General features: G+C 47.1%; 1 protein-coding gene across 1 annotated transcript in view; it reads right to left on the bottom strand.

The window, feature by feature from the left end:
- The window catches only part of LOC133110992 (fibrillin-1-like), a 56,941-nt gene that overhangs the window by 17,230 nt on the left and 15,812 nt on the right, over positions 1-23,899 (bottom strand). The window contains exons 10-39 of the mRNA XM_061221119.1: positions 21,759-21,911; positions 20,879-21,175; positions 20,491-20,631; positions 19,880-19,999; positions 19,523-19,648; positions 18,995-19,117; positions 18,206-18,328; positions 17,566-17,718; positions 16,915-16,968; positions 16,477-16,602; positions 16,238-16,363; positions 15,972-16,091; positions 14,953-15,090; positions 13,939-13,989; positions 13,537-13,662; positions 12,413-12,640; positions 11,928-12,053; positions 11,500-11,628; positions 10,403-10,528; positions 9,110-9,235; positions 8,791-8,913; positions 8,185-8,310; positions 7,729-7,854; positions 2,938-3,060; positions 2,590-2,712; positions 1,771-1,896; positions 1,295-1,417; positions 783-905; positions 480-647; positions 239-307 (exon numbers count right to left, since the gene is read on the bottom strand). Of these exons, the coding sequence (XP_061077103.1) occupies positions 239-307; positions 480-647; positions 783-905; positions 1,295-1,417; positions 1,771-1,896; positions 2,590-2,712; positions 2,938-3,060; positions 7,729-7,854; positions 8,185-8,310; positions 8,791-8,913; positions 9,110-9,235; positions 10,403-10,528; positions 11,500-11,628; positions 11,928-12,053; positions 12,413-12,640; positions 13,537-13,662; positions 13,939-13,989; positions 14,953-15,090; positions 15,972-16,091; positions 16,238-16,363; positions 16,477-16,602; positions 16,915-16,968; positions 17,566-17,718; positions 18,206-18,328; positions 18,995-19,117; positions 19,523-19,648; positions 19,880-19,999; positions 20,491-20,631; positions 20,879-21,175; positions 21,759-21,911 (3,942 nt within the window). The remainder of the gene's footprint in view (positions 1-238; positions 308-479; positions 648-782; positions 906-1,294; positions 1,418-1,770; positions 1,897-2,589; positions 2,713-2,937; positions 3,061-7,728; positions 7,855-8,184; positions 8,311-8,790; positions 8,914-9,109; positions 9,236-10,402; positions 10,529-11,499; positions 11,629-11,927; positions 12,054-12,412; positions 12,641-13,536; positions 13,663-13,938; positions 13,990-14,952; positions 15,091-15,971; positions 16,092-16,237; positions 16,364-16,476; positions 16,603-16,914; positions 16,969-17,565; positions 17,719-18,205; positions 18,329-18,994; positions 19,118-19,522; positions 19,649-19,879; positions 20,000-20,490; positions 20,632-20,878; positions 21,176-21,758; positions 21,912-23,899) is intronic.

The following is a 23,899-nucleotide window of genomic DNA, read 5'->3' as shown; positions in this document are numbered from 1 at the left end:
CCATCACATTACATCACAAACCACATCAGAATACATCACCTCACAACACAAAACACTGAATCAAATCAAATTATACATCAAATCACACTGCATCACCATGCCGTACACTAACAGTAACATTACACACCACATTGCACATCACAGCTCAACATCACACCACAAAACATTATAGCACATGACATTATGGAACATAATAAATCACACATACCGAATCAGTTCAAATTCAGGCAGGTCTCACCTTCCACAATGACAGTAATGGGGTTGGGTCTAAAGCCTTCTCCTCCGGGACACAGGATCTTGTAAGCAGCTGAAAAAGAGATAGTCTTGTAATGTTTCAACAATTTGCTTGTTTACTTCAAGTGGGGTTGCAGTCTTAATGACTTGATGGCAATTTGCAGTGGTGCAGTGGTATTTCAAGTCGAGTGCAGTGCAGAGGAGGGTAGTGTTGCGCAGTGCAGTGTCACGGTGGTCAGACTCACAGGAGTTGAGCTTGGGGCAGGCCTCACACGGGTTTCCCCACGCCTGTCCCTGGGAGCAGCAGCACGAGGCCTTGGCCACCCCCACGCCGATCTCATTGGAACATTCCAGGGCCTCAGAGATGTCCCCACGAGACCGCACATCCAGGTAGCAGTTCCCCGACCTGGTGTCTGAGAGACATCACAGAACGGTTCGCAAAGCAGCACGTGAACATATCAGCGCTCGAGTTTAGACGTTGAGGAGAGTCAAAGTGGTGTATCTGTGACCTTAAATGAACATGGACATTCACTGAGGGGCTCTCTCACCCACACAGCCGACTCGGGTGGGGTTCAGCTCAAAGTCCGGGGGGCAGTTGCAGAGGTAGCTGCCAGGAGTGTTGACGCAGATCCCACTGATGCAGATGGTCGGATCAGCACACTCGTTGATATCTGGAAAATAAGGACGAGGGACCCGCCCTTTTTCGTCACTGCTGGGGTATGAGGGACGGTGAAACAGAGCCGCAGTACGGCCTAGCATGAGGGAAAAACACACACACGCACTCACACACACACTCACACTCAAACTCACACATACACATACACACACCCCAGTGCATGCGGGGCGGGGGACAGAGGGGCGATCACAGCTGGGGTTCCACAAGCCTTTGGGCGCAAAATGACATCAGCATTCCTCATCTCTCGGAGCGGTGACTCCATCTTCATGACAGCATGATGGGAAGGCGTGAACAGAGAGGTCTGAGTCACACTCCAGGGGTGGGGTGGGGTTGGGGGGAGAGTGTGAAGTTGCGGTTGGGTCATTATCGCAGGTGCGCGCTCACCTGTGCAGTTCCCTCCGCTCCGGTCCAGCTCGAAACCGTCAGAGCACTCGCATCTGAACAGCCCCGGAATGTTCTGGCATCTCCCGCTGACACAGATATCAGCAAACGTGCATTCGTCTATGTCTGCAGAGAGAGACAGAGAGAGAGAACAAAAGAAAGAAAGAGAAAGGAGACAGAGGGGAAGTAAGAGAGAGGGATAAAGTGAGAGAGAAAGAGAATGAGAGAGGAGAGAGGGAGAGAAAGAGAGAGACAGAGAGAGAAAGTGAGAGGGAGACCACCAAGTTATGAGGGACACATCAACCGTGGGAGCAGTTTGAAAGCGAGACACCGATGTCATAACCCTGAAAGAGGACAGAGCCACAAGAGAGAACTTTTTCAGTGAAATATTTCCCTTGTTGCCATGGGTAATCGGGCCTGTTAAACATCATGACAGCACATGTTTCTGTGAGGATGTTCTCCGGCGGAGGGGCCCTCACCCTCGCAGGCCTTCCCGTCGGCGGTGGGGATGAAGCCCATGTCGCACTCGCAGCGGTAGCCTCCCGGCACGTTCAGGCAGTGGCCGCTCTCACACAGGTTCACGTTGTCCGCGCACTCGTCACTGTCTGGAGACAGAGAGAACGGCAAGTCTCACACTGTGCTGAAAGAGAGGAGCGCCTCTGTAAGTCATGCAAGTTAAACTATGCGCGTATGTATGTGTATGTATTTGGATGTGTGCCCCTATGTGCACGTGTGTGTGTGCGTGTGTGTGTGGGTGAGTAGATATTCAGACAGAATGTGTGAATGGGATTGTTAGCGTTGGTGGTGTGGGTGTGTAGATATTCAGACAGAATGTGTGAATGGGATTGTCAGTGCTGGTGGTGTGGGTGTGTAGATATTCAGTCAGAATGTGTGAATGGGATTGTTAGTGTTGGTGGTGTGGGTGTGCAGATATTCAGACAGAATGTGTGAATGGGATGGTCAGTGTTGGTGGTGTGGGAGTGTAGATATTCAGTCAGAATGTGTGAATGGGATTGTTAGTGTTGGTGGTGTGGGTGTGCAGATATTCAGACAGAATGTGTGAATGGGATGGTCAGTGTTGGTGGTGTGGGAGTGTAGATATTCAGACAGAATGTGTGAATGGGATGGTCAGTGTTGGTGGTGTGGGTGTGCAGATATTCAGACAGAATGTGTGAATGGGATGGTCAGTGTTGGTGGTGTGGGTGTGCAGATATTCAGACAGAATGTGTGAATGGGATGGTCAGTGTTGGTGGTGTGGGTGTGTAGATATTCAGAGCGGTGGTGTAGGAGGATCTAACCGCTGCAGAAGAACCCGTCTCCAGTGAACCCCTCCTTGCACACGCAGCGATACGAGCCCATGGTGTTCTTGCAGTCCGCGTTGTGGTTGCACAAGTGGGTGCCGTTGGAGCACTCATCCAGGTCTGAAACAAATGAGCGCACACACACAGGCAAACACAGACACACACAGGCAAACACAGACACACACAGACACACATAGACACACACAAACACACAGCATGTCATGTTTAAACATTAAAAATCACAGTAACACATTTTGTGAACACATCAACACATGTAACACATCAGCTGAATTGCTGATTCGGGGGGAAGGGGCAGGGACAGGTGTGTCATGGAGGGGGGCTCACCTGTGCACTTGATCCCGTCTCCGATCCAGCCCGCCCCACAGCTGCACTTGAAGCTGCCGGCTGTGTTGGTGCAGGAGCCCTGCCTGTGGCAGTTATGAGCCCCGATCTCACACTCGTTTATGTCTGGGGAACAATTACATCCACGCAAAAAGCCAGGGTCAGAGCCAGCCATCACCCAGGGAAACACAAATCGGAGAGGGGAAGGATGCAAGAAGAGATTTTAATTTAAAAATAAACATTCAAAATTTGCCCTCATATAAGTCTGCCCAGAGGAGAAGCTCCACTACTGTTTTTACAGCACAACCAAGAGAGCCAAAAACACCATCAAGCACTGGTAAAAAAACAACGAGCGATTTCAAGGCATGATACTTCTCATTTTGTGCCTGACCAAACAAACACACTTTGTTGCTTTTGGGAGGAGGGGGTTCTGGGAAGCTACTAAATGGTAGAAGTGAAGGTCACAGCAGATTATACCAACCCCTAATTAATCTCTGAGTGTTTTTAGTTAGTTTTTTTCTTCTGAACATGTGAAAGTCCTTTGACAGAGGGAGAATGTCACAAAAAGCCATTTGGAAACAGAATGAGCATCATGGGGCCAGAGACGGTTTGTCTGGATGTTGTGCGTGTTCCTCGTGGCTCTGCAGGAGTCTGGCTTCGGCTAGCCCAAGCAGCTAATGAGACCTAATGAGACACAGTCCTTTTGGTGGAACGGCACGCAAACAACGCCGCCATTCCCCTTTCTCTGGTAACAACAAGACCCGTTTTAATGGAGCGTTTTTTGCAAATTTGCATGCTGAAAATGTCAAAGTGGAATCTTCAGCAGCTGGAAATGTAAATAAATTAAATTAGTATAGAGCGGACTGAAACCAGGGCAGAAAAGGGACAAGTTTCTATTTCTGTTAAATTATTTAACTCGATATGATTTACAGGACGCATTACGATGAGTATGTGTGTAATGGGGATGTCTCACTGTGTTCATACATCGAAGGGCACTCACACACAAAAGGGCGCATGGCATCACAGCCTCACAAGAAAAAAACATCTGACAGCAGGTCATGAGGATATTTAATCAGAAAAATCATTTTGGTTATGTGGGTGATTATTTTAACACTGTGAAGCCGTTTTAAAGGAATACTACACTGCCTTTATCTTCCTTCAGTAAGACTATCAGGTGTCCCCAGCGATGCTACCAGCCACTATGGGCCCCAGCTGGGTCAGGATTGACACACTCATCACACACTCGTCACACACCCCTGACACACTCCAGACACACCGCTCACACACCCCTGACACACTCCTCACCCACCCCTGACACACCCCTGACGCACCTCTGAAACACCCCTGACACACCCCTGCATGAGTCCGTATGTATGCCTGATCAGGACCACCAAGGAGACTCCACCACCAGTGATTCTGAATCTGTCATTCCGCTGCCTGTGTGGGCTTCCACATAAACATCCTCCATAAAAACTGGACAGGATTTTTTTATGGGAGTGTGGTTGTTTGTGACCCAGCTATGCAGTGAAATGGATAACATTGGCAAACAACCGCACTCAAATAAAAAAATCCTGTCCTCTTTTATAACCTCCAATTATTACTGCTGTCTTACTGTGCAAACTGTGGAGAGAATATCCTCGCACGGCCTAATCACTCAACAGCAGGTCAGAGGCTTTCACTGAACTATCGCAACTGATGAGAGGATAAACACAAAGATAAATCTGATGTCTATTACAGAAGGCTCACAGATCATGGGGTTTTACAAAGAGGATCGTTACGGCAGGCTAATTCAAATCTGACAGCAATCAACAGCTTGTTATCCTTCGGAGAAGTGCAGTTTCAGCTGGAGGGAGAAACAGAACACAGATATATCTTCGGAAAGACCTGCTCAACAGACGGAAAAGCAACACGCAGACACGCAGAATGGAACTGCTGCTTCCATTCAGCGGGGTCACTCGAGACTCATCACACAAGAGCACTCACAGCACCTGCAGAGGCTCCAAGAACAAGCTGCTCTGTGCCGTGAACAGAGAGGGTGGCTGGCAGAACACGCTCTAGAGGACGCGTGTGTTCCTCTGTGTTCCTGTATCAAGACTACAATGATGAGATAAACCTATGAACTCATTCCAAAAACCCTTCCAAAAACTCATTCTGCCCCATTTTGAATATGGGTGGTGACATTGCAGGGTGATGGCTAACTGGTGTTCTCCAGGGATAGGGAGGGTTCACCCTGACTTGGGTCCATGCCATCGCTCTAACACCGCCACTGGTGGACTGGTCTGCTTGCTAAAGCTACACGTGGGACCCTTCCTCTGACTCATGTCCGTGCAAGCTCGGCTGTGCAAGGTTCACGTGGTTCATGCTGGCTGTGTGCTCGCCTACATGGGCTGTGCGGACGGCAGCATGACAGCGGCTGTAAAGGAATGGCCATTCCAAAACAAAGGAGTGGGGGGGGGACTTTTAGAAAAAAAAGAAAAAGAAATCTCATGGAGAGTGGTGAGAATTAGGCAGTGGTGTGACTGAAGACGGAACAATGAGGTTTTCATGAACCAAATCCACAAAAACAAATGACCTTTAAGTGACAGATGGAGGTTGTTTCCTTTTCCTTTACCCTCGATTTCTACCACATCAAAAGGACGATGGGAACTAAGTGCCCCCCCCCCCCGCATTCCCCCGTAGTGGTCTGGAGATGAGGAAGACTGTCGCCATCTGCTAAGGGGCAGGACGCGAACACATGCACAAGCGCAAGCGGTAACGCAAGCAGAGACGGGGATTCTCCAAAAGCAGTTTCGACTTTTAAGTTTGTTTACCGAACCGCAAACAAAAGCGGATGACGTGAGGGCGGTGAAATGCAGTCTGAACCGTAATGGCGTCCAGAGACGCACGCTGCTGAGCCACCTTCATCACTCACTCCCCCAGCTGCACTTCCAACAAAATTAAACAAAGATACAGAAATCATTATCATGCAGTGCTAACGCCTTTACCCAATACACCTTCACCCAGACCAGACCAGACTGGGGAGGGAGCTCCCAGCAGAAGACCCCCCGCTCTCCAGAGCCCCTGCGGTTTAACAGGGTCTCCCTCTGGGGGCGGGCCACACACCCCTGCAGCCTGCATCAGCTCCAGCACCACATCGGACCGGGGCACGGAGCCAGCAGACGCATCACCCTGCGCTGTTCACTCGCTGTGCAGGCGCCCTTTACTCCAGAGAGACTTATACAGCTTATGTTTTAAACAGCGGCCATTTGCACAGCTGGGGATTCCTCTGTCGCGGCTCCAGTTAAGAACCTCAGCTCGAGGGCATGACCGCAAACCCAAAGGCCGTGACCGCAAACCCACAGCCCAAACCCAAAGGCTGTGACCACAAACCCACAGTCCAAACCCAAAGGCCGTGACCGCAAACCCACAGCCCAAACAAACAGGGTACTTAGGTTAGAGGTGTCGTGTCTAGGAAACGGAGTTGGAGTCCAAATCTCCAATTTGTCGAAAAACATCTTCACGAGGGAAAAGACACCACGGCAGCAAGCTCTTCAGGAAAGTCAGACTTTATTTAGCACAAGTGCATAAAGCCGGACCAAAAACATGGACCTGGACTGTCATTTTTACACCCATTTTATACACAGTTAAAACATCATTGTAGCCAATCACCCACACTGTTCTTATCTTAACTCCTCCTAAAACATCAATGGACTTGGCAGCGCTACCTTCTCGGTTCTGAAACCATGGTGGCGAATCGCCCTATTGATTTCCTAAAAAATAAAGGATCTTATTACATACATCTTGCTTTGTAAGCTGTTTTTTTTAACAAAATGGAATCATTAACATAGAAATCAGGTAAAACACGGTGCTATTCACTATATGGTGCTTTCCGGAACTTTCTACGACCTATAGATCATTTTTGGTACTTTTCGCAGCATAATAATCATTTTTGGTACTTTTCGAGCATATTAATTATTTTACTCAACTTTAAATTACACATGGGTCACTTATGCACTTCTAACACAAACTTATCAGCAGTAAATCATTGAAAATATACAGACATACTAAACATTTGATTAATATTCTCTTCGAATATTCTTTTCTAATATACAGACATACTAAAGATTTGATTAATATTCTCTTCTAAGTGAGTAAATGTACTTTGCATTCGTTGCATTCTTTGCTCTCATTTCAACAGTTTTCACTGTGGTTTCTTGCGTTTTCATAAGCTCAGCTGTAATTAATGTTCGAGGTTCATTTGATTGGATAACAAGCAGCGTACATGTGATATATTGATTATAAGCCTCTTACATATAGATACGCTTCTGGCATGAATCATTAAGAGTTTTGGGGAAACCAGCTGTACAGGCATATCAGACACCCAATGTCCTTGACTGTCTACACAGTTCAAGACGCCCCCCCCCCGCCAGCTGGCTGCTAGCTCCAGTTACATATGGGTTCACTGTGTAATTCTAGCACAATTTAGCAGTTAATCAGTTTGAAACTATACAGGGTACATATCATACTTTAATATGGATATATTGATACACTTTTAGCATAAATCATCGAGAGTTTTGGAGGAACCAGCCTGCTCATCAAGGTTGAGTCTGATTTTGATTTGTGATTGTTTATCATGCTTTTAGGAGGAAGATCTTCTATTCCGTGAATTTTCCCCTACAGAGGTTGCAAGTTTGATGGGTCACTGCTGCTGTACTCTCAAGTACTCAATCTAAATTGCATTAGTCAAATGTCAAGCGATATAATTGGATAGCTTGTACAGTAGACCAAGTGGGAGGGAGGTGCGGGCGCGGGTACCTGTGCAGCCCGTGGAGCCCTTCCTGACGGAGTAGCCCAGGTCGCAGTGGCAGATGAAGGAGCCCTTGCTGTTCTCACACTTCCCGTTCAGACAGATGTTCTGGTTCAACTCGCACTCGTCCACGTCTGGGGGGGGCGGAAACATACTGGCTCAGAATCTAAAAATAAAAGTGGCTTCTGCTCAGACCAAAAAAGGCTCCTCAGGCTTTTATGCAGCTCGGGAAGAGCCTGGCCTCTACATGCAGGTGGGGCGCACGCATCAAACTGCCACTTCCCTACTTAGGAAAACCAAACACAGTGTGGCATTTAAAGCATACCTATAAAACCACCCACCTGTTTGAACTTAAATGAAAATATTTCATACCTACTTAATTCTGGCAAAAACATCTAAAACGGGGCCGAACGCATCCGTTTGGACTGACGTATTTTGGCTGGGATGAATTCAGAGAAAACTACCAAGACACGTCTTCATATCCTCGGCTGCCATGAAGCCGTCGAAGCAGAGGCACTGGTATTCCCCCGGGAGATTGGTGCATTGACCTCCATCGCAGATGTCTGCATTCTCCTCACACTCATCGATATCTACGGAGAACACAGCACACGTTTTCACAACATGACAATAATTGGCCAAAGCCATTCAAACGCTTTCAAGAGCACTTCACACAGGTCACAGATCTGCACTGAGACTTTATTTCCTCCGCCTTTATGAACTGTGTCTAAGTGTACATGTCCAGGTATATGATAGCTCTAAGTCCAGGAGTGTACTCAGGTGCCTGTGTCCCTGTGTGTGGTACGTGTCCAGGTGTGTTCTACTTCATGTGTTCAGGTGTAAGTATTCAGGTGTGCTCTAGTTTGTGTGTTCAGGTGTACGTGTCTAGTTGTGGCCTGGTTCATGTGTACGTGTCTAGTAATGGCCTGGTTTATGTGTACGTGTCTAGTTGTGGTCTGGTTCATGTGTATGTGTCTAGTTGTGGTCTGGTTCATGTGTATGTGTCTAGTTGTGGTCTGGTTCATGTGGTACATGTCTAGATGTGGTCCAGTGTTGGTGTCCAGGTGCCTCACCTGTGCAGCTCCTGTGGTCAGGCATGAGGGCATAGCCACTTTGGCAGCTGCACTCATAGCTCCCCTCTGAGTTTGTGCAGAAAGTATCACAGCCCCCATTCTGGATGGTGCACTCATCAATATCTGCGAAAAAAAGAGGGAAGGGGACAGAGACAAACAGAGTGAGTGAGTGGGGGAGGATGAGGGAAAGAGGGAAATGGAAAGAGAAAGATAGTGATCAAAAAAAGATTACATAATCGAAACAGAAGACACTCGCATCTTTGTTTTCACTGTAGCGCAGTATTTCGGCATATTAACAAATTGGCGGTGGGTTTCTCACCAACACAGGAGAGCAGGTCCTCTGTAGATTTGTACCCAGTGTCACAGGAGCACTGGTAGCGTCCGATCATGTTCACACATTGTCCGTTCCTGCACAGCGTGTCGCTCAGGTCACACTCATTAATATCTGCAAAGCAAAAGAGACACACATATCGGCTGCTCTACAAGCCAAATGAGGAGGGGACGGGGTTATTTTAATGGCTGAATAATCTGTCTGTATATGTATGTCCAAGGGCCGATCTCCTATATTCCTCCAGGAAAAATATATGAGCAATTAGCACAGAAGAAGTCATTCAACACCGAGATGTACGCACACAAGCTCTCTGGCCAAAACAACCGGCTTAAGAATATTGTAATAATAACCCACCCAATTATTCTCCAATCATTGGAACAATGTAAATTGGGGGAGATGTTTAGTCATGGCAGTGATCAGCACAGCTCTGGGTCTTTAAAGAAGCACGGAACATCTGCAGACCGTCTTCAGACCACGGGAGATTTATTTTCTCATGTGCAAAGGTCGGAGGTTGACGGCGGGGAGAGGAAGAAGCGGTTTTCACAGGTCTCTCCAGAACCTGTATACTCCACACTCTGTACAGCGAGAAAGAGGTTTCTACTGGACCCACCCACCTCAATCCACCCTCACCTCCACCCAAACCCCATCACATGCCGTCTCTACTGGGCCCACAAACCTTCACCCACATCTCTAACCTCCACCCATCTCAATCCACCCAAACCCCATCACTTCACCCACAGGAACATGTCCACCCAAAAGCCCCATCACATGCCGTCTCAACTGGGCCCACAAACCTCCACCCATCTCAATCCACCTCCACCTCCACCCAAACCCCATCACTTCACCCACAGGAACATGTCCACCCAAAAGCCCCATCACATGCCGTCTCTACTGGGCCCACAAGCCTCCACCCACATCTCCACCCTCCACCCATCTCCATCCAAACCCCTATCACTTCATCCATACAGATCCCCAGGCATTCAGAAACCAATCACCCCAGCATCTCCACCACACGGCCACACCCATTCAAGTGTTCATAACCTCGCACATCAACCATGCAAGTACACATCCACCCACACACGCTCCAAACACCATAATCTCACTCCAGAGGCCACACAATACATCAGGCCAGGAAGAGGCCCACACAACCCAACGTATGACAAACAAGTGAACTCAATACCTCCCTCATCCAGTACCCTCAGAATCCCAAAAAGCCTCCATTCCAGACACACAGCATCTCAATCACCAGAGAAATCCCTCCCAGCATCCACCAGCTCTCACCCAGACAGGCAGACCCATCCGGGGCAATCTCGTGTCCCTCAGGACAGACGCACTGGAAGCTGCCCTCAGTGTTGACACACTCCCCACCTCGACAGAGCATAGGGTTCCTCTCACACTCATCGATGTCTGAGAGAGAGAGAGAGGGAGAGGGAGAGAGAGAGGGAGAGATTTTTTGTCATTTTCTATGAGTTTTTAGTTTTCAGAGGGAACATAACATATTTATATTTCTGTCTACAACTGAGTGAGAATATGAGAAGTCTGTTTACAAAATGATTTAATTGAACTATTGTATTTGTATATAAAATATACAAATACAGTCTCTTTTACAGACACTGTTGCAAAGATGCATTACAAAATCTGAACAGGATACTCAACAACTCCAGCCACTGTTTACTTTCAGACCCATTAAGCTTGCAGCAAGGGCCTTTCAGAATAAATGACCGACTATATCCTGAACCTTTTTTCTGTTCTTCGCTAACCCCTAAAATATTATGAATTAATACAACCTATGAATCACAGATCAAATCTGGGGCTTGTGCCTGGGGTTCAGTGGCTCAGTGCTGTGTGTGTTCAGTGGGTCAGTGGGTCAGTACTGTGTGTGTGTTCAGTGGGTCAGTGGTGTGTGTGTTCAGTGGGTCAGTGGGTCAGTGCTGTGTGTGTTCAGTGGGTCAGTGGTGTGTGTTCAGTGGGTCAGTGTCGTGTGTTTAGTGGGTCAGTGCTGTGTGTTCAGTGGGTCAGTGGGTCAGTGGTGTGTGTTCAGTGGGTCAGTGTCGTGTGTGTTCAGTGGGTCAGTGGTGTGTGTGTTCAGTGGGTCAGTGGTGTGTGTTCAGTGGGTCAGTGGGTCAGTGCTCTGTGTGTTCAGTGGGTCAGTGGGTCAGCGCTGTGTGTGTTCAGTGGGTCAGTGGTGTGTGTGTTCAGTGGGTCAGTGGTGTGTGTTCAGTGGGTCAGTGCTGTGTGTTCAGTGGGTCAGTGGTGCGTGTGTTCCATGGGTCAGTGGGTCAGTGCTGTGTGTTAGGTGGGTCAGTGCTGTGTGTTCAGAGTGTCGGTGCGTGTAGAGCACACGCGTGTAGTGCCGCGCTGGCGTGTTCTGGGCTGACCCATGCAGTTCTTCATCATCATGAAGCCGCTCTCATAGCCCTCGAAGCAGTCGCACTCAAAGTCCCCCGGCGTGTTCACACACGTGCCCTGCCCACAGGCTTCCGGCATTATCCGGCATTCATCAATGTCTGTGGGGAATGGCACACACAATGTTAACACTGAATAATATGGCTACGCGCAGGCATACATACACACACACATACTCACAAACACACACACACACACGCACACACGCCGACTGATTCACACACACGTCCATATGGGAACAGACTTGGATTAGAATGTCTTGCCCTACACAAAATGATCCAATCAGCTGCATCTGTCCTTTAACATTCCAGCCAAAACGAGATTCCTAGGAGACGTTAGTTATTACAGGATTAATGCAGCTCGTTCAGCTGTGCCAATGCAGAATGTCAGACAGGCCCACCTGTGCAATTCCTCTCATAGTTATCCAGAGCAAATCCATTATCACAGAGGCACCTGAAACTGCCCACAGTGTTCCGGCATCTTCCGTTAGTGCAGAGGGTGTGAATCATCTTACACTCGTTAATATCTGCAGGGCCAAGATACAACACAGAGCAAAAGTTAGCATTAGCACGAGCACAGTCCCTGAAGGGAAATGGAAGACACAGCATCGGTATGTGTGTTGTCATGTCATTGTGAACCTGCAAAATCTTCAAGCATTTAGTAGTGATGGTGATATAGTCAACCTTCATCGTCAAGAGGTTTTTGGGTGAGAGAAGACAAAAACAGTAATATGGGTCCTGTTCACAGAGATACAAAGTAAATTGGAAAAGGGAAAAGGCCAGGATTGAACCCCCCAATTAAACAGTAAGCTCAAAAGACACACTTCAGAGAAACAGCGGGCTGTAGAGAGGAGTGATGGGAAGAGTCGTGCAGTGAGGACCCTACCTTTCAGGATGGTTTTGCCGATTATGATGTCACTGCGGTGGGAGAAGCCCTGCCCGCGGGGGCAGAGCTGGGAGTATTCGGACGAGCCCTTCTGAGGGCACTCATCACACTCCAGCCCCCAAGCCACGCCCACCGAGCAGCAACACGCGTCCACCCGGTGCCTCCCCGGGATGGCTGCTCCACACCGCTCATCCTCATGAGTCAGATAACACTGCTCTGTGCGCAGGTCTGCACAAACACACACACACACACACACACATCATCATCATGGGTCAGATAACACTGCTTTGTGCACAGGTCTGCACAAACACACACACACACACACACACACATCCTCATGAGTCAGATAACACTGCTCTGTGCACAGGTCTGCACAAATATACACACACACACACACACACACACACACACATCCTCATGAGTCAGATAACACTGCTTTGTAGCCAGGTCTGCACAAACACACACACACACACACACACACACACATCCTCAAGAGTCAGATAACACTGCTCTGTGCGCAGGTCTGCACAAACACACACACACACACACACACATCCTCATGAGTCAGATAACACTGCTCTGTGAGCAGGTCTGTGCAAACACACACACATCCTCATGTGTCAGATAACACTGCTCTGTGCGCAGGTCTGCACAAACACACACACACACACACACAAACACACACACACATCCTTATGAGTCAGATAACACTGCTCTGTGAGCAGGTCTGTGCAAACACACACACATCCTCATGAGTCAAATAACACTGCTCTGTGAGCAGGTCTGTGCAAACACACACAGACACACTGTCCTGTACATACACATATATACTATATTCACACGCTAATAGATACATACACGCCGAGTACACCAACTATGCACTGATGCTGTTCATGGGTGGGCATTGTGCCTTAAAGTAATATGTGCACACATGCACACACGCACACATACACGTACACACACGACATAGGATACACACTGATCAGGACAGGTTTAAAAAAAAAAAAAATGTATACTGACAGCTAAATATAGATCTACAGAATCAACTGGCGTGTTGAGCACAGTCAGGTCATTAACAATGACACGAGCCCATAGGAGCCACATAATACATATATTATACGTACCGATGCAAGTTCTGCCAGTGGAGTCCGCAGTCATTCCACCAGGACACTGGCAAATGAAGGAGCCATCAGTGTTCACACACTTCCCATTGATGCAGACTCCCGGAAACACCTCGCACTCGTTTACATCTGGAGCCGAGACACATTGAAACCACGCCATAAAAATGTATAATCTATTCTGTTAATGAACTTCAGAAGCAAACAGGATTTAAAAAAAAAGTTTTTATATTGGACCCATGTATTCAAGTGAAAACAAATACAACTCAACTTTACACACTGAGAAATACCATAATTTTAAGGACAATAACTATAATCACTCTTGCAACCGCTGAGAAATAATAGAGTGGAAGACTGTGGTAAAAGCCCCAGGCCTCCACATTGGTGTAGTTCCAGTGACAGGCTTACCTTCACAAACTGTCCCTCTGGCTCGAGCATAACCCTTAGTACAAAAAGGATCTAAAACAGAGCAACAAAGGACAGTGCATTAGAAAACCTACTCACATCCCGAACAAATTCACAGGAAGCAGGGTTCGCTCAGAGGGCTAGTGCCAATATCTAGATAAGCCAAACACAGCGAGAGAGATGTTTGGGGTGTTCAAGACCATGTCTGACATGGAGCTGATATACTCGAGCCCAAAGTATACTCAAATCTGGTCCTCAAGGCCAGTAGTACTGCTGTTTTTCATTCTTCCCCTCCAATCAGGGACTGATTTAAACCTGGCACAGCAGATGAGTTCAATCTCTGGCCAATCAGTGACTTTAACTGATCAATTAACTCTCAAATCGAAAAGAGAATCTGCAGTGCTACTGGACTCAAAGGCTATATTTGCGTGACCTCGCTCTAGATGGAGGTACCCACAGGACCTGCTTAATGTCGTTTTAATTACCAGCCAGTACAAACCCATGAAAGAAGACGAAGCGCATTAATTGTGTGATCAATTGTTTCAACAAATCAATTCAGTCCTGAGTAAGAGTGTATTAGCACACCCTGCAGCTCTCAAAGACCAGGACCTTTGTTGAGCTGAAGGACATGAACTTGTCAGCAAATATTTTTCTGCTCAAATAAAAAATATTATTTTTCATTAACCTCCCAATAACGCGACCCCATATTTCATGTAATTAATTTTTTTTGGATGCCACTCATCGCATGATAGTGGGGCTTCCCTGCAATTAATATTATGTGCCCATCTTACAACAGTCATTAAATGCATCAAAGCATCAAAAACGTTTTATGGAACATGTTAATGAGCGTTAGGACATGTACCCCAGAGAAAATATTTGGTTGTCATTGCAATGAGCATTGAACACCCACGTACACCCATGTGGAAGTAATGCTGTCCAAAAGTAGTCTGTGGGCGTCCATGCTAAGTGGTGCAATTTCAGCTGACGGGCTATAGGGGGCACCAGCTTTAGGCTCACCTTTGGTGCAAGGAGAACAGGGGCTGCCCCAGGCTTCACCCAGCGTGGAGCAGCAGTGAGACTTCAGCGTGGCTCCGTTAATGTTGACCTCACACCTCCCGTTAATGTGCCTCAGCCAGCACGTTCCTTTGGTGGTTTCTGCGAAAAACCAAATGCACACAAGCAAAACTCGCTCATATATTGAAAACAATGTTGATATTGCTGTATTCTTCTGCTGTCATGGCTTCCTACTGAGTGACATAGTTCTGGAACAAATTACAAAGATGAGTTTGGTTTACAAACATTTTTGGAAAAAAATGGCTAGTTTGTTTGAAAGTTCACATTTGACTGATTGTCACTCAACAGTCCTCCTAACAATTCTCCATCCCTCTCTTCCCCATGTGCTCTAATCTACTGTCATCACCAACCATACATACGATAAACCCCTGTCTGAATGCCAATCCACACATCCAAACACCTCACTCACACACAATGTCCAGCAAAAATAATAACCCACCCTCACACACATCCAAACACCTCACTCACCCACGCACAACTCCAGCAAAAATAATAGCCCAGACTCCAACCCACACATCTAAACATCTCACTCACCCACACACCCTCAAACAATAACCACCCTCACACCCAGACTCTACCCCACATTTCCAAACATTGATATCGCCTTGCTCACCCAAGCACACAAACCCCACCAAGAATACAGCACACAAATGATAGGATCCAGTCAACATTTGTCCTTAACTATGGCCAACAATGAAAAATGAGTCATGTATATCTCTTTAGAAGCATAGCTTGAAGAGTTCAGCAATCAATGAAACTTATCAAATGCATTTGCGAAGAAAATCGATTTGCTTGAGATTGCCTGGAAGTCAGATTTAATGACAAACGTTGACTGAACACAGGGCAAAAAGTCCCAAAACACCCATCCATGATCCCAGACTCCACCTCAATTATCCACATACAGACATTTCCCTACATCCATCAATCAAATTTTATTACTGATATAGACTCCGCCCACTCACCCACACACTGGGTCCCAGAGCTGTCCGTGGTGCTGCCTGTCGGACACTGGCAGAAGAAGGACCCCTGGTTGTTCCTGCACTGTCCGTTCACACAGGGGTTCGACTCACACTCGTCAATATCTGCCAGAGAAAGGAAGCGCAACCTCACCGCCCGTTACTCTCACCGGGCCAAGCAAGACCACACTTGCATGCTTGTAAGGAGTCTAATGAATGAAAAAACCAAGACAGTGGCAATGTGAAAAGCAAATGTAAATGCAAACGGTCACCTTCGCACACGTCGGTCACCGTGTCAAACCTGTAGCCCTTGGGACAATGGCAGTTAAAGCTGCCCGGGGTGTTCCGGCACTGGCCTTTATCGCAGAGCAGGCCGTTAACCGCGCACTCGTCGATATCTGCCGAGAGACGGGTCACGTGACGTTTCAATCCATTCCGCCGCACCAAACACAACGGTAACACGTGTCCACCGCTAAATAACCTGAACGGAAGAAAGAAACGGTCGACCCACCCCTGCAGTTCTGGCCCGACGAGTCCACCTCGAAGCCCAGGTTACAGTTGCACCTGTAGCCCCTCGGCATGTTCTCACAAACACCGTTCTGACATATGTCTGGATCCAGAGCACATTCGTCTATATCTGTAGCACAAGAACACATCTTTTAATAGCTTTTCATGGGAAAGGCAAGGGTATTTCCCATGCAAGTATCTCAAGTTTTTTTTGCAATTTACTCCATTCCATTGCTCATAGGTGATACGTGAATTATAGGCCTGTACTTTATGCCAGATAGGAGTGACCGAAAGTGTTAACAGGCCGGATAAGACGTTTCAGACACTGGGACACCCATCACAACCAAGAACTTATGATTCAGCTGGTCACACATACCACAATGTGAACGCTTCAGCCAATTTCAATCACTGAAAATGCTTATGTTCACAGAACATGTTGTACCTGAGCCATCAAAACCCCTTCCAGGTCCATGGCGGCAGAGAGCGGAGTATTCAGCTGAAAAATAGACATGAATTTAAGTTCTCAGAACCTTAAAAAAAAAACATATATACTTTCTCCTTGGTGCTCTCACAGAATCACAAGAAAAACACAAAAAGCTTCACCATCACCCACAGACAGGGGTTTGTGAGGCCAGCCTACAGAAATCGTGCTGCTCACATCTTTGGTTGAACCTTAGAACTGTCATTTCCTTACTCTCTTTGTGCACAAGGAGGATGTGCCAAAGAGCATTCCCCTAACTTTAAACTAATATTTTGAAAAGTGAAGTGGTCAATGACTGTTTCCCCGGTAACCAAATTGATCGCAGGTTTTCATTTCTGAGATGTCTTTGCCTTCTGAGATGTCTCTGCCAAAAAACATTAATTACTGTCAGCATTTGCTTTATTATAAAGAAGGTATTGGGTTCGCCAGCTTTCAGGCAAGCTTTAAAAGTATCATTTTAGCATTGGTATTGGCAAAATCTAAACAATTCCTCGTCCTAAACAACATTAATCGTACGTTCCATTTGCTGACCCTGGAATGGATCACAAGGTTAGCTCCAGCAACAAGTTTGTGTCTACAGGTGCAGCAGAGGGATTCTGGGAAACGCAGTACCTGAACTCAGGGACGGGCACGGTCGGCATGGCTCCCCAAAGGCGTACTCCGCGTTGACGCAGCAACACTCTGACTTGGTGACGGCACGGAAGAAGGGCCTGACACACTGGCCTTGCTTGTAGCCTCCATAGCACGTGCTGCGCATGTGGGTGTCTGACCAACGAAGAACAAAATGGCAGAAGAAGCACACACCTGTGCTCTCGTGTACAGATCACGGATCGTTCCAGAAAGAAACCAGCCAGTGGTTCCCCAAGGAACATGAGATATTTGGACTGGAGACGATCGAAAGCTTTGGATAACACCGATCAAAGGTAATGTTCTCTGGAACATGGACTGCCCATGGCAAGAAGTTTCATTTCATAATTGTCATGCAAAAGGAATCAACAGAGCATGATAGATGTGGGAAACACCACATTCAAACAATATATACCAAAGCTGGGAACAATCATAGTCAGGCAGTCTTGAATAAAAAAGTCTCCAGTAGTAGTAGTAGCAGTAATCATAATCACCATCATCATCATCATCAATCATCATCATCAGAAAACCATCATGACAAAAACAGCAGATATTCAGTCTGTCCTAACAGAAAGTGGTAAAACAGTGTTTTGCAGACAGGTTTTTAGGGAGGTGCCTCGCTCACCCACACAGACTCGCCCGTCCAATCCTACAGCCAGGCCTGCCATGCATTCGCACCTGAAGGAGCCGTCCGTGTTGATGCAGTGGCCGTTCATGCATATTCCCTGAGTTTCACACTCGTCAATATCTGCAGTGAAGGAGGTTAATGTTAGCAGTATGGAAGAGGCAGCCTCCATCACCAATCCTCTTTGGACCCTAAAAGCCCAATACTCCTTTTCTATACGAGGCTGACTGAACATCGAAACTAGGCCTCTTTCAATCAGATAAAGCTCATCCCAGACTGGCATTTCTCCACAAGTAATGTAGCCACAGCAACTACATCAATTTAAATGACCAAACTCAAACAATTATCTGCAAAAAAACCAAACAAACAAAGTTGCTTTATAAAATCTAAAGAAAGACCCACAGCAAGCATTTCTCAAATGAAGCCTGCAGGCCTTAAAAGGAAATGCCAGAAAAAAGTCAGTATAACATTTGGAATATACCAAAGATAATGGCTTCCAGAAGCGCTCTAACAGCAATGAGACTGCCCATAAACACCTCCGAGCTGCTGAGAGCCGGAGGTGGGCGCCGTACCTGGCTTGGGTTTCATATTGTTATGCCTGAGATCACTGGATTACATTTCCAAGCTGCAGACCAATGCGTTTTTGTAAGGAACTGACCACAAACATCCCCTGCTACGGACACGAGTCTGTGGCCCGGTCCTGCTAGACTACACAGAGGAGGAATGAGTGCGTGTCGCCGGGCGTGGGGGTCTGGTCGTCTCGCGGTCTCACGCGGGGCGAAGGCGTACCTATGCAGAACCGGCCGGTGGGGTCCAGGCGATAGCCCTGCTTGCAGATGCACTTGAAGCTGCCGTCCTCGTTGATGCACATGCCGTTCATGCACATATTCCTGTTGCGGCACTCGTCCTGATCTGAAATCACGCGTCTGTCAAACACCCCTTCAGCCCACAGCAAGAGGTTTTCCTGCACATGGTAACTGACTTGTGATTGGGGGGGAGGATCTAAGTACAGAACTATATGAATAATATGAACATTATCTTTTTCTCAGTCATATGATTGAACACGTAACTGTCAGTCTCAAATGAAATGTCCCTCCCTGTCTAGCACCCCCTGCAGTAAAGGAGACCTCATTAAAGTATCTCAAAGCAGAACAGGATCCAGCAAGTTATTACTGTATGTTACTGTATGTCACATACAGTCTCCTATCACTGTATATGGTCAGATTTGACCTCATAGATATGTTCTGCCTGACACTGTAAAACAGAATACAGACCTTTGTCTGAGAGCTGTTCTGTGTGAGTAACAGGGATACAGACCGTGGCAATTCCTGCCGTCGGCGGAAACCTCAAAGCCGGCGTTGCAGACGCAGTGGAAGCTGCCATCCGTGTTGACACAGCGGCCATTGTTGCAGATTCGCCCGTTTGCATGGCACTCGTCCAGATCTGCGGGACACAATGACACAGTCACTGATCTGCACACACACATATGAAACACACACAAACAAACACATACACACACATAGAAACACAAACACACAAACACACACACACACACACACACACACACAAACACAAACACAAACACATACACACACACAAACAAACAAACAAACAAAGACGGTGCGCGGTGTGGTTGCGATCGCGGCGGCGGTCATGGTGGCGGTCACTCCTCACCTCGGCACTCTGTCCTGGTGGCGGTGCTCTGGAAGCCGGGAGGACAGTGGCAGAAGTACGAGCCGTCGGTGTTGACACACTCCCCGTGGTTACAGGGATTCCCCTCACACTCGTTCGCATCTGGGGCACAACGCACAACCGCCAACCAACAGAAAATCAACCATCAATCAGTCATCTGGCAAATAACGGAACTTCAACTGCAGCTCAACTGTGAATCGACTAGCAGTGAGAGACAAATCAACCACCAATCAACAGCCAAACTGCCCATAAAACACCAATGATAGTGTTTCCCAAATTCTGTGAAAGATGCTATATGAATTCCAGAATCACCCTATATGTACATTTTTTTTTACACAAAATCATGTCCGACATCACAAAGCACCACAACAGATGATAAATGCATTATATATATATATAAATGTGTTTTTTCCCCTTTTGTATCAAGGAATTACAGTTGACATTTCTGTAGCTACTGCTGCTGATATAAACCTATTGGAATATGCTTGTGTAATTGTTTTGGAGGTAATTTTGGATTGGAGAATAAGCCGAATGGAGGTAAACTTTGATCAGGGTGGCAGTCAGAGGTGCGCTGTAGGTAGTGTACGCGGTACCGATGCACTCCTCCCTCAGGTCCAGCTTGAAGCCCATGTTACACTGGCAGCGGTAGCTCCCGGGAACGGGGACACAGCGGCCGTTCAGGCACAGGTTCCTGTAGGCCTCGCACATGGTGGTGAGGTTCCGGGGCAGAACGACTGCGGAAACAAGCGGAGAACGTGCAAACCGCAACCTCAGCCACCGCCCGAACACCTCACCGTTTCTCAGATCGATCAGAAAACAACATTACTTTAAAAAAGAGAAACTATATACTGGATGACAAGTCATCGGTGAAAAGTCATCTGCCGATCGAAGTGAAGATGCCGTGAAACCCTCTGTAGAAAGTACAATAGAACAGTGCAACCAGAGGGGAGGTGTGTGATTTGACACAAGCGGGGTACGTACTGGAAGGTTGGGGCAAATCTGGCCAGACTGGCACCTGGGGGCGGTGGGGCTGATGAGGTTGCTGAGGTTGCTGAGGTTGATAGGGGTACAGGGGCCGACCGTCCGGACCGACAATCGGGCCGGGAAATTGACCAGGAACTTGACCCGGAATTTGACCCGGAATTTGGCCTGGAACTTGACCGGGAACCTGACCCGGAACCTGACCCGGAACCTGACCTGGAACTTGACCGGGAACAGAGCCATCTGGCAGCCCAGGTACAACAAGCTGGACCTGAGAGCACAGTCCGTGGTGCTCCACTGGAGGAGAAAGAGAAGGGAAACAGCATTAGGTCATAACCTACCTGCGCTTTACCCATCCTTTTTATTTTACATGAAGGCAAATTCAGCAGAGGAATTATTTATTTTACACCAGTCGTCCACAAACCTTCCACTTCCACTCTAAATGCACTAAATCATATTCATTGTGCTTTTCAAGGCACCTGCATATACGTATACTACCTAGGGTAGCATTCAATTGATTGCTGTGAATGTTGATAATGTAGTGTTGACACAGTGGTGCCCAACCTTAAACAGTGAAATGAAACCCTAGAATGGGTGGAGCTGCTGTGTGTTACCAGTGACTCAAGCAATTTAAGCCAAAATCCTCCGATTGGTTTATGGCGGTCAGTGATTGACAGCAGATAGACGGCTCTTGCCTCTGCCCATTATGGGGGTGAAGCATCGTCTCCCACCATAAACCTCAACCACAGATTGCTGTATTGCATAGCCCTGGAAGCTCCGTTTTAAATGTGACACTTGAGAAGAGATAAAGTCGAGGTTTGGAAGGGTGCCAGGGTTTGGGAGTGGGGTGAGAGAACGGAGGTTAAATGGGGGCGCAGACCTGTTCCCCGGGCGGGGCATATCTCTGGGGTGAGCCCGTAGGACCAGCACCTTCCACTATCGCAGCAGCACTGCATCTTAGTGAGGAGCTGAGAGTTCTGGTTGGCACAGCGGCCGTTCAGCAGGCTAGTGTAGCAGTAGCCACTCCGGACATCTGCGGAGGAAAGGGCATGCAGATGAAACAGACACACACATTGGACATGTGCACAGGCATACATACAATCTCCACTCCAATTAGAGTGGACAAATAAATAAATAAACAAACAAACAAACAAATAAACAAATAAATAAATAAATAAATAAATAAATAAATAAATAAATAAATAAACCATGAAAAAGCTGATCTGAAATGATTGTCTGAACTTGTTGGGGGGGGGGGGGTTCTCTCCAGACACCCACCTGTGCTGTGAGCAGTCTAGTCTCCTTCAGCGAGCCTTAAATATAGCATCTAGCTGGGGAAATCTACTGATGAAATCTGTGCTCGACTGAAATGGTGCTAGCTCTCCTGTGTAGCCTATTGAGTGATAAAGAACGATGTGTCTATTCTGTCAAAGTTACTGTAGCCTCTAATGTGGAGGGTGAGTGCAAAGAATGTGTGCAGGGGGAATTGTCCCAGCTAGGCCACCATACAGATGGTGAGTCCATATTTTTGAATGCTAGTTCTGAAATTCTCAAGGTATTATACCTCTTTTTAAGTTTTCCCAACTACCTGTTCTTCAGTCATTATTAAAAGTATTTTCCCTCTGCCGATGCAGCCTCACAAACAGGAAGTTGTCCTTTTGAAAGTTTCTGTTCTGTCCTTATCTAATCAAAACCGCAGAGACAAACCAGATCAGACCAGACCCTCTCCTCACCCTCCACAGAGGAATGCCTGGACTTAGATCAGTTCTACAGACAACAGCGAGTCTGCACATTTAATGAGTGGGGGGGATAAAGAAAGAGGGAGAGTGAGAGGGATAGGGAGAGAGAGTGAGAGTGAGAGAGGGAGACGGAGAGGGAGAGGGAGAAGAGTGAAGGCAAGAGAATGCAACTTTTGTGTGTTACATTTTTGTTGTTTATGCTTTGGCAGGCTGTACCGACTGCATTTCAGGCCAATAAGACACTTAAATTTCCTGAACTGAGAGAGCTGGAGGGAGGGAGGGAGGGAGAGGGAGAGGGAGAGGGAGAGGGGGAGAGAGAGAGAGAGAGAGAGAGAGAGAGCCCGCTGCAGGTATGCACAGTGTGGTGCGACACCTTCCTCTGTTTCCCTCACAACCGTAAAATAAAGCTGCCAAATCCTGCAGAATAAGAGAAACAGAAGAATTCTGACCTACATTCTCCCTGCTGGGAGTTTTGTTGGTACGTTTTTGCAGCAGTTTTACAGCACAAATGCTCACGACAGCTTCGAAGGAAGCAAGATCATCCCAGGACAGCTTATTTTATGAAATACCCGCTGAGTTTCTCTGTCACAGTACCAAAACCTTGAGTATAGAAACCCCTCCTGCCCAAGTGTAGCTGAAAAAAGACATACGAGGAATACTCTCAACCTCTCCATCTCTCTTTATCTGTACATCTACAATCCCCCCTCTTTATCTCTCACAGTCACTGATAATCTGTCACTTTATCGAGTTAATTTTTGCCAGCTTTTTTTTCTTTTTCTTTCTAAGAATATCACAGGTCTGTCAAATTTGTTGCATTTACATTGAATGTATGTACATACACACACTGAGCACTTTATTAGGAACACTGTACTAATACTGGGGAGGGCCTCACTTTGCTCTCAAAACAGCCTACATTTTTCATGGCATGGATTCCGCAAGATTCTGTTCCATTTTGACATGATTGCATCATGCAATTTCTGCAGATTTGTCAGCTGCACATTCATGCTGCGAATCTCCCGTTCTACACATCCCAAACGTGTTCTATTGAATTCAGATCCAGTTGAACTGGAAAGGCCACTGAAGAACATTGAACTCATTGTCATGTTCATGAAACCAGTTTGAGACAACTTTCGCTTTCTAACATGCTGCATTATCATGCTGGAAGTAGCCATTGGAAGATGGGTACATTGTGGCCATGAAGGGATGCACATGGTCAGCAACAATACTCAAATAGGCTGTGGCATTCAAGCAATGATTGATTGGTCTTAAAGGGCCCACAATG

This window comes from Conger conger, chromosome 15 (assembly GCF_963514075.1).
Source record: "Conger conger chromosome 15, fConCon1.1, whole genome shotgun sequence".
Classification (NCBI taxonomy): domain Eukaryota; kingdom Metazoa; phylum Chordata; class Actinopteri; order Anguilliformes; family Congridae; genus Conger; species Conger conger.
Note: the sequence above shows the minus strand (reverse complement) of the source record. Positions and strands in the feature narration are given on the sequence as shown.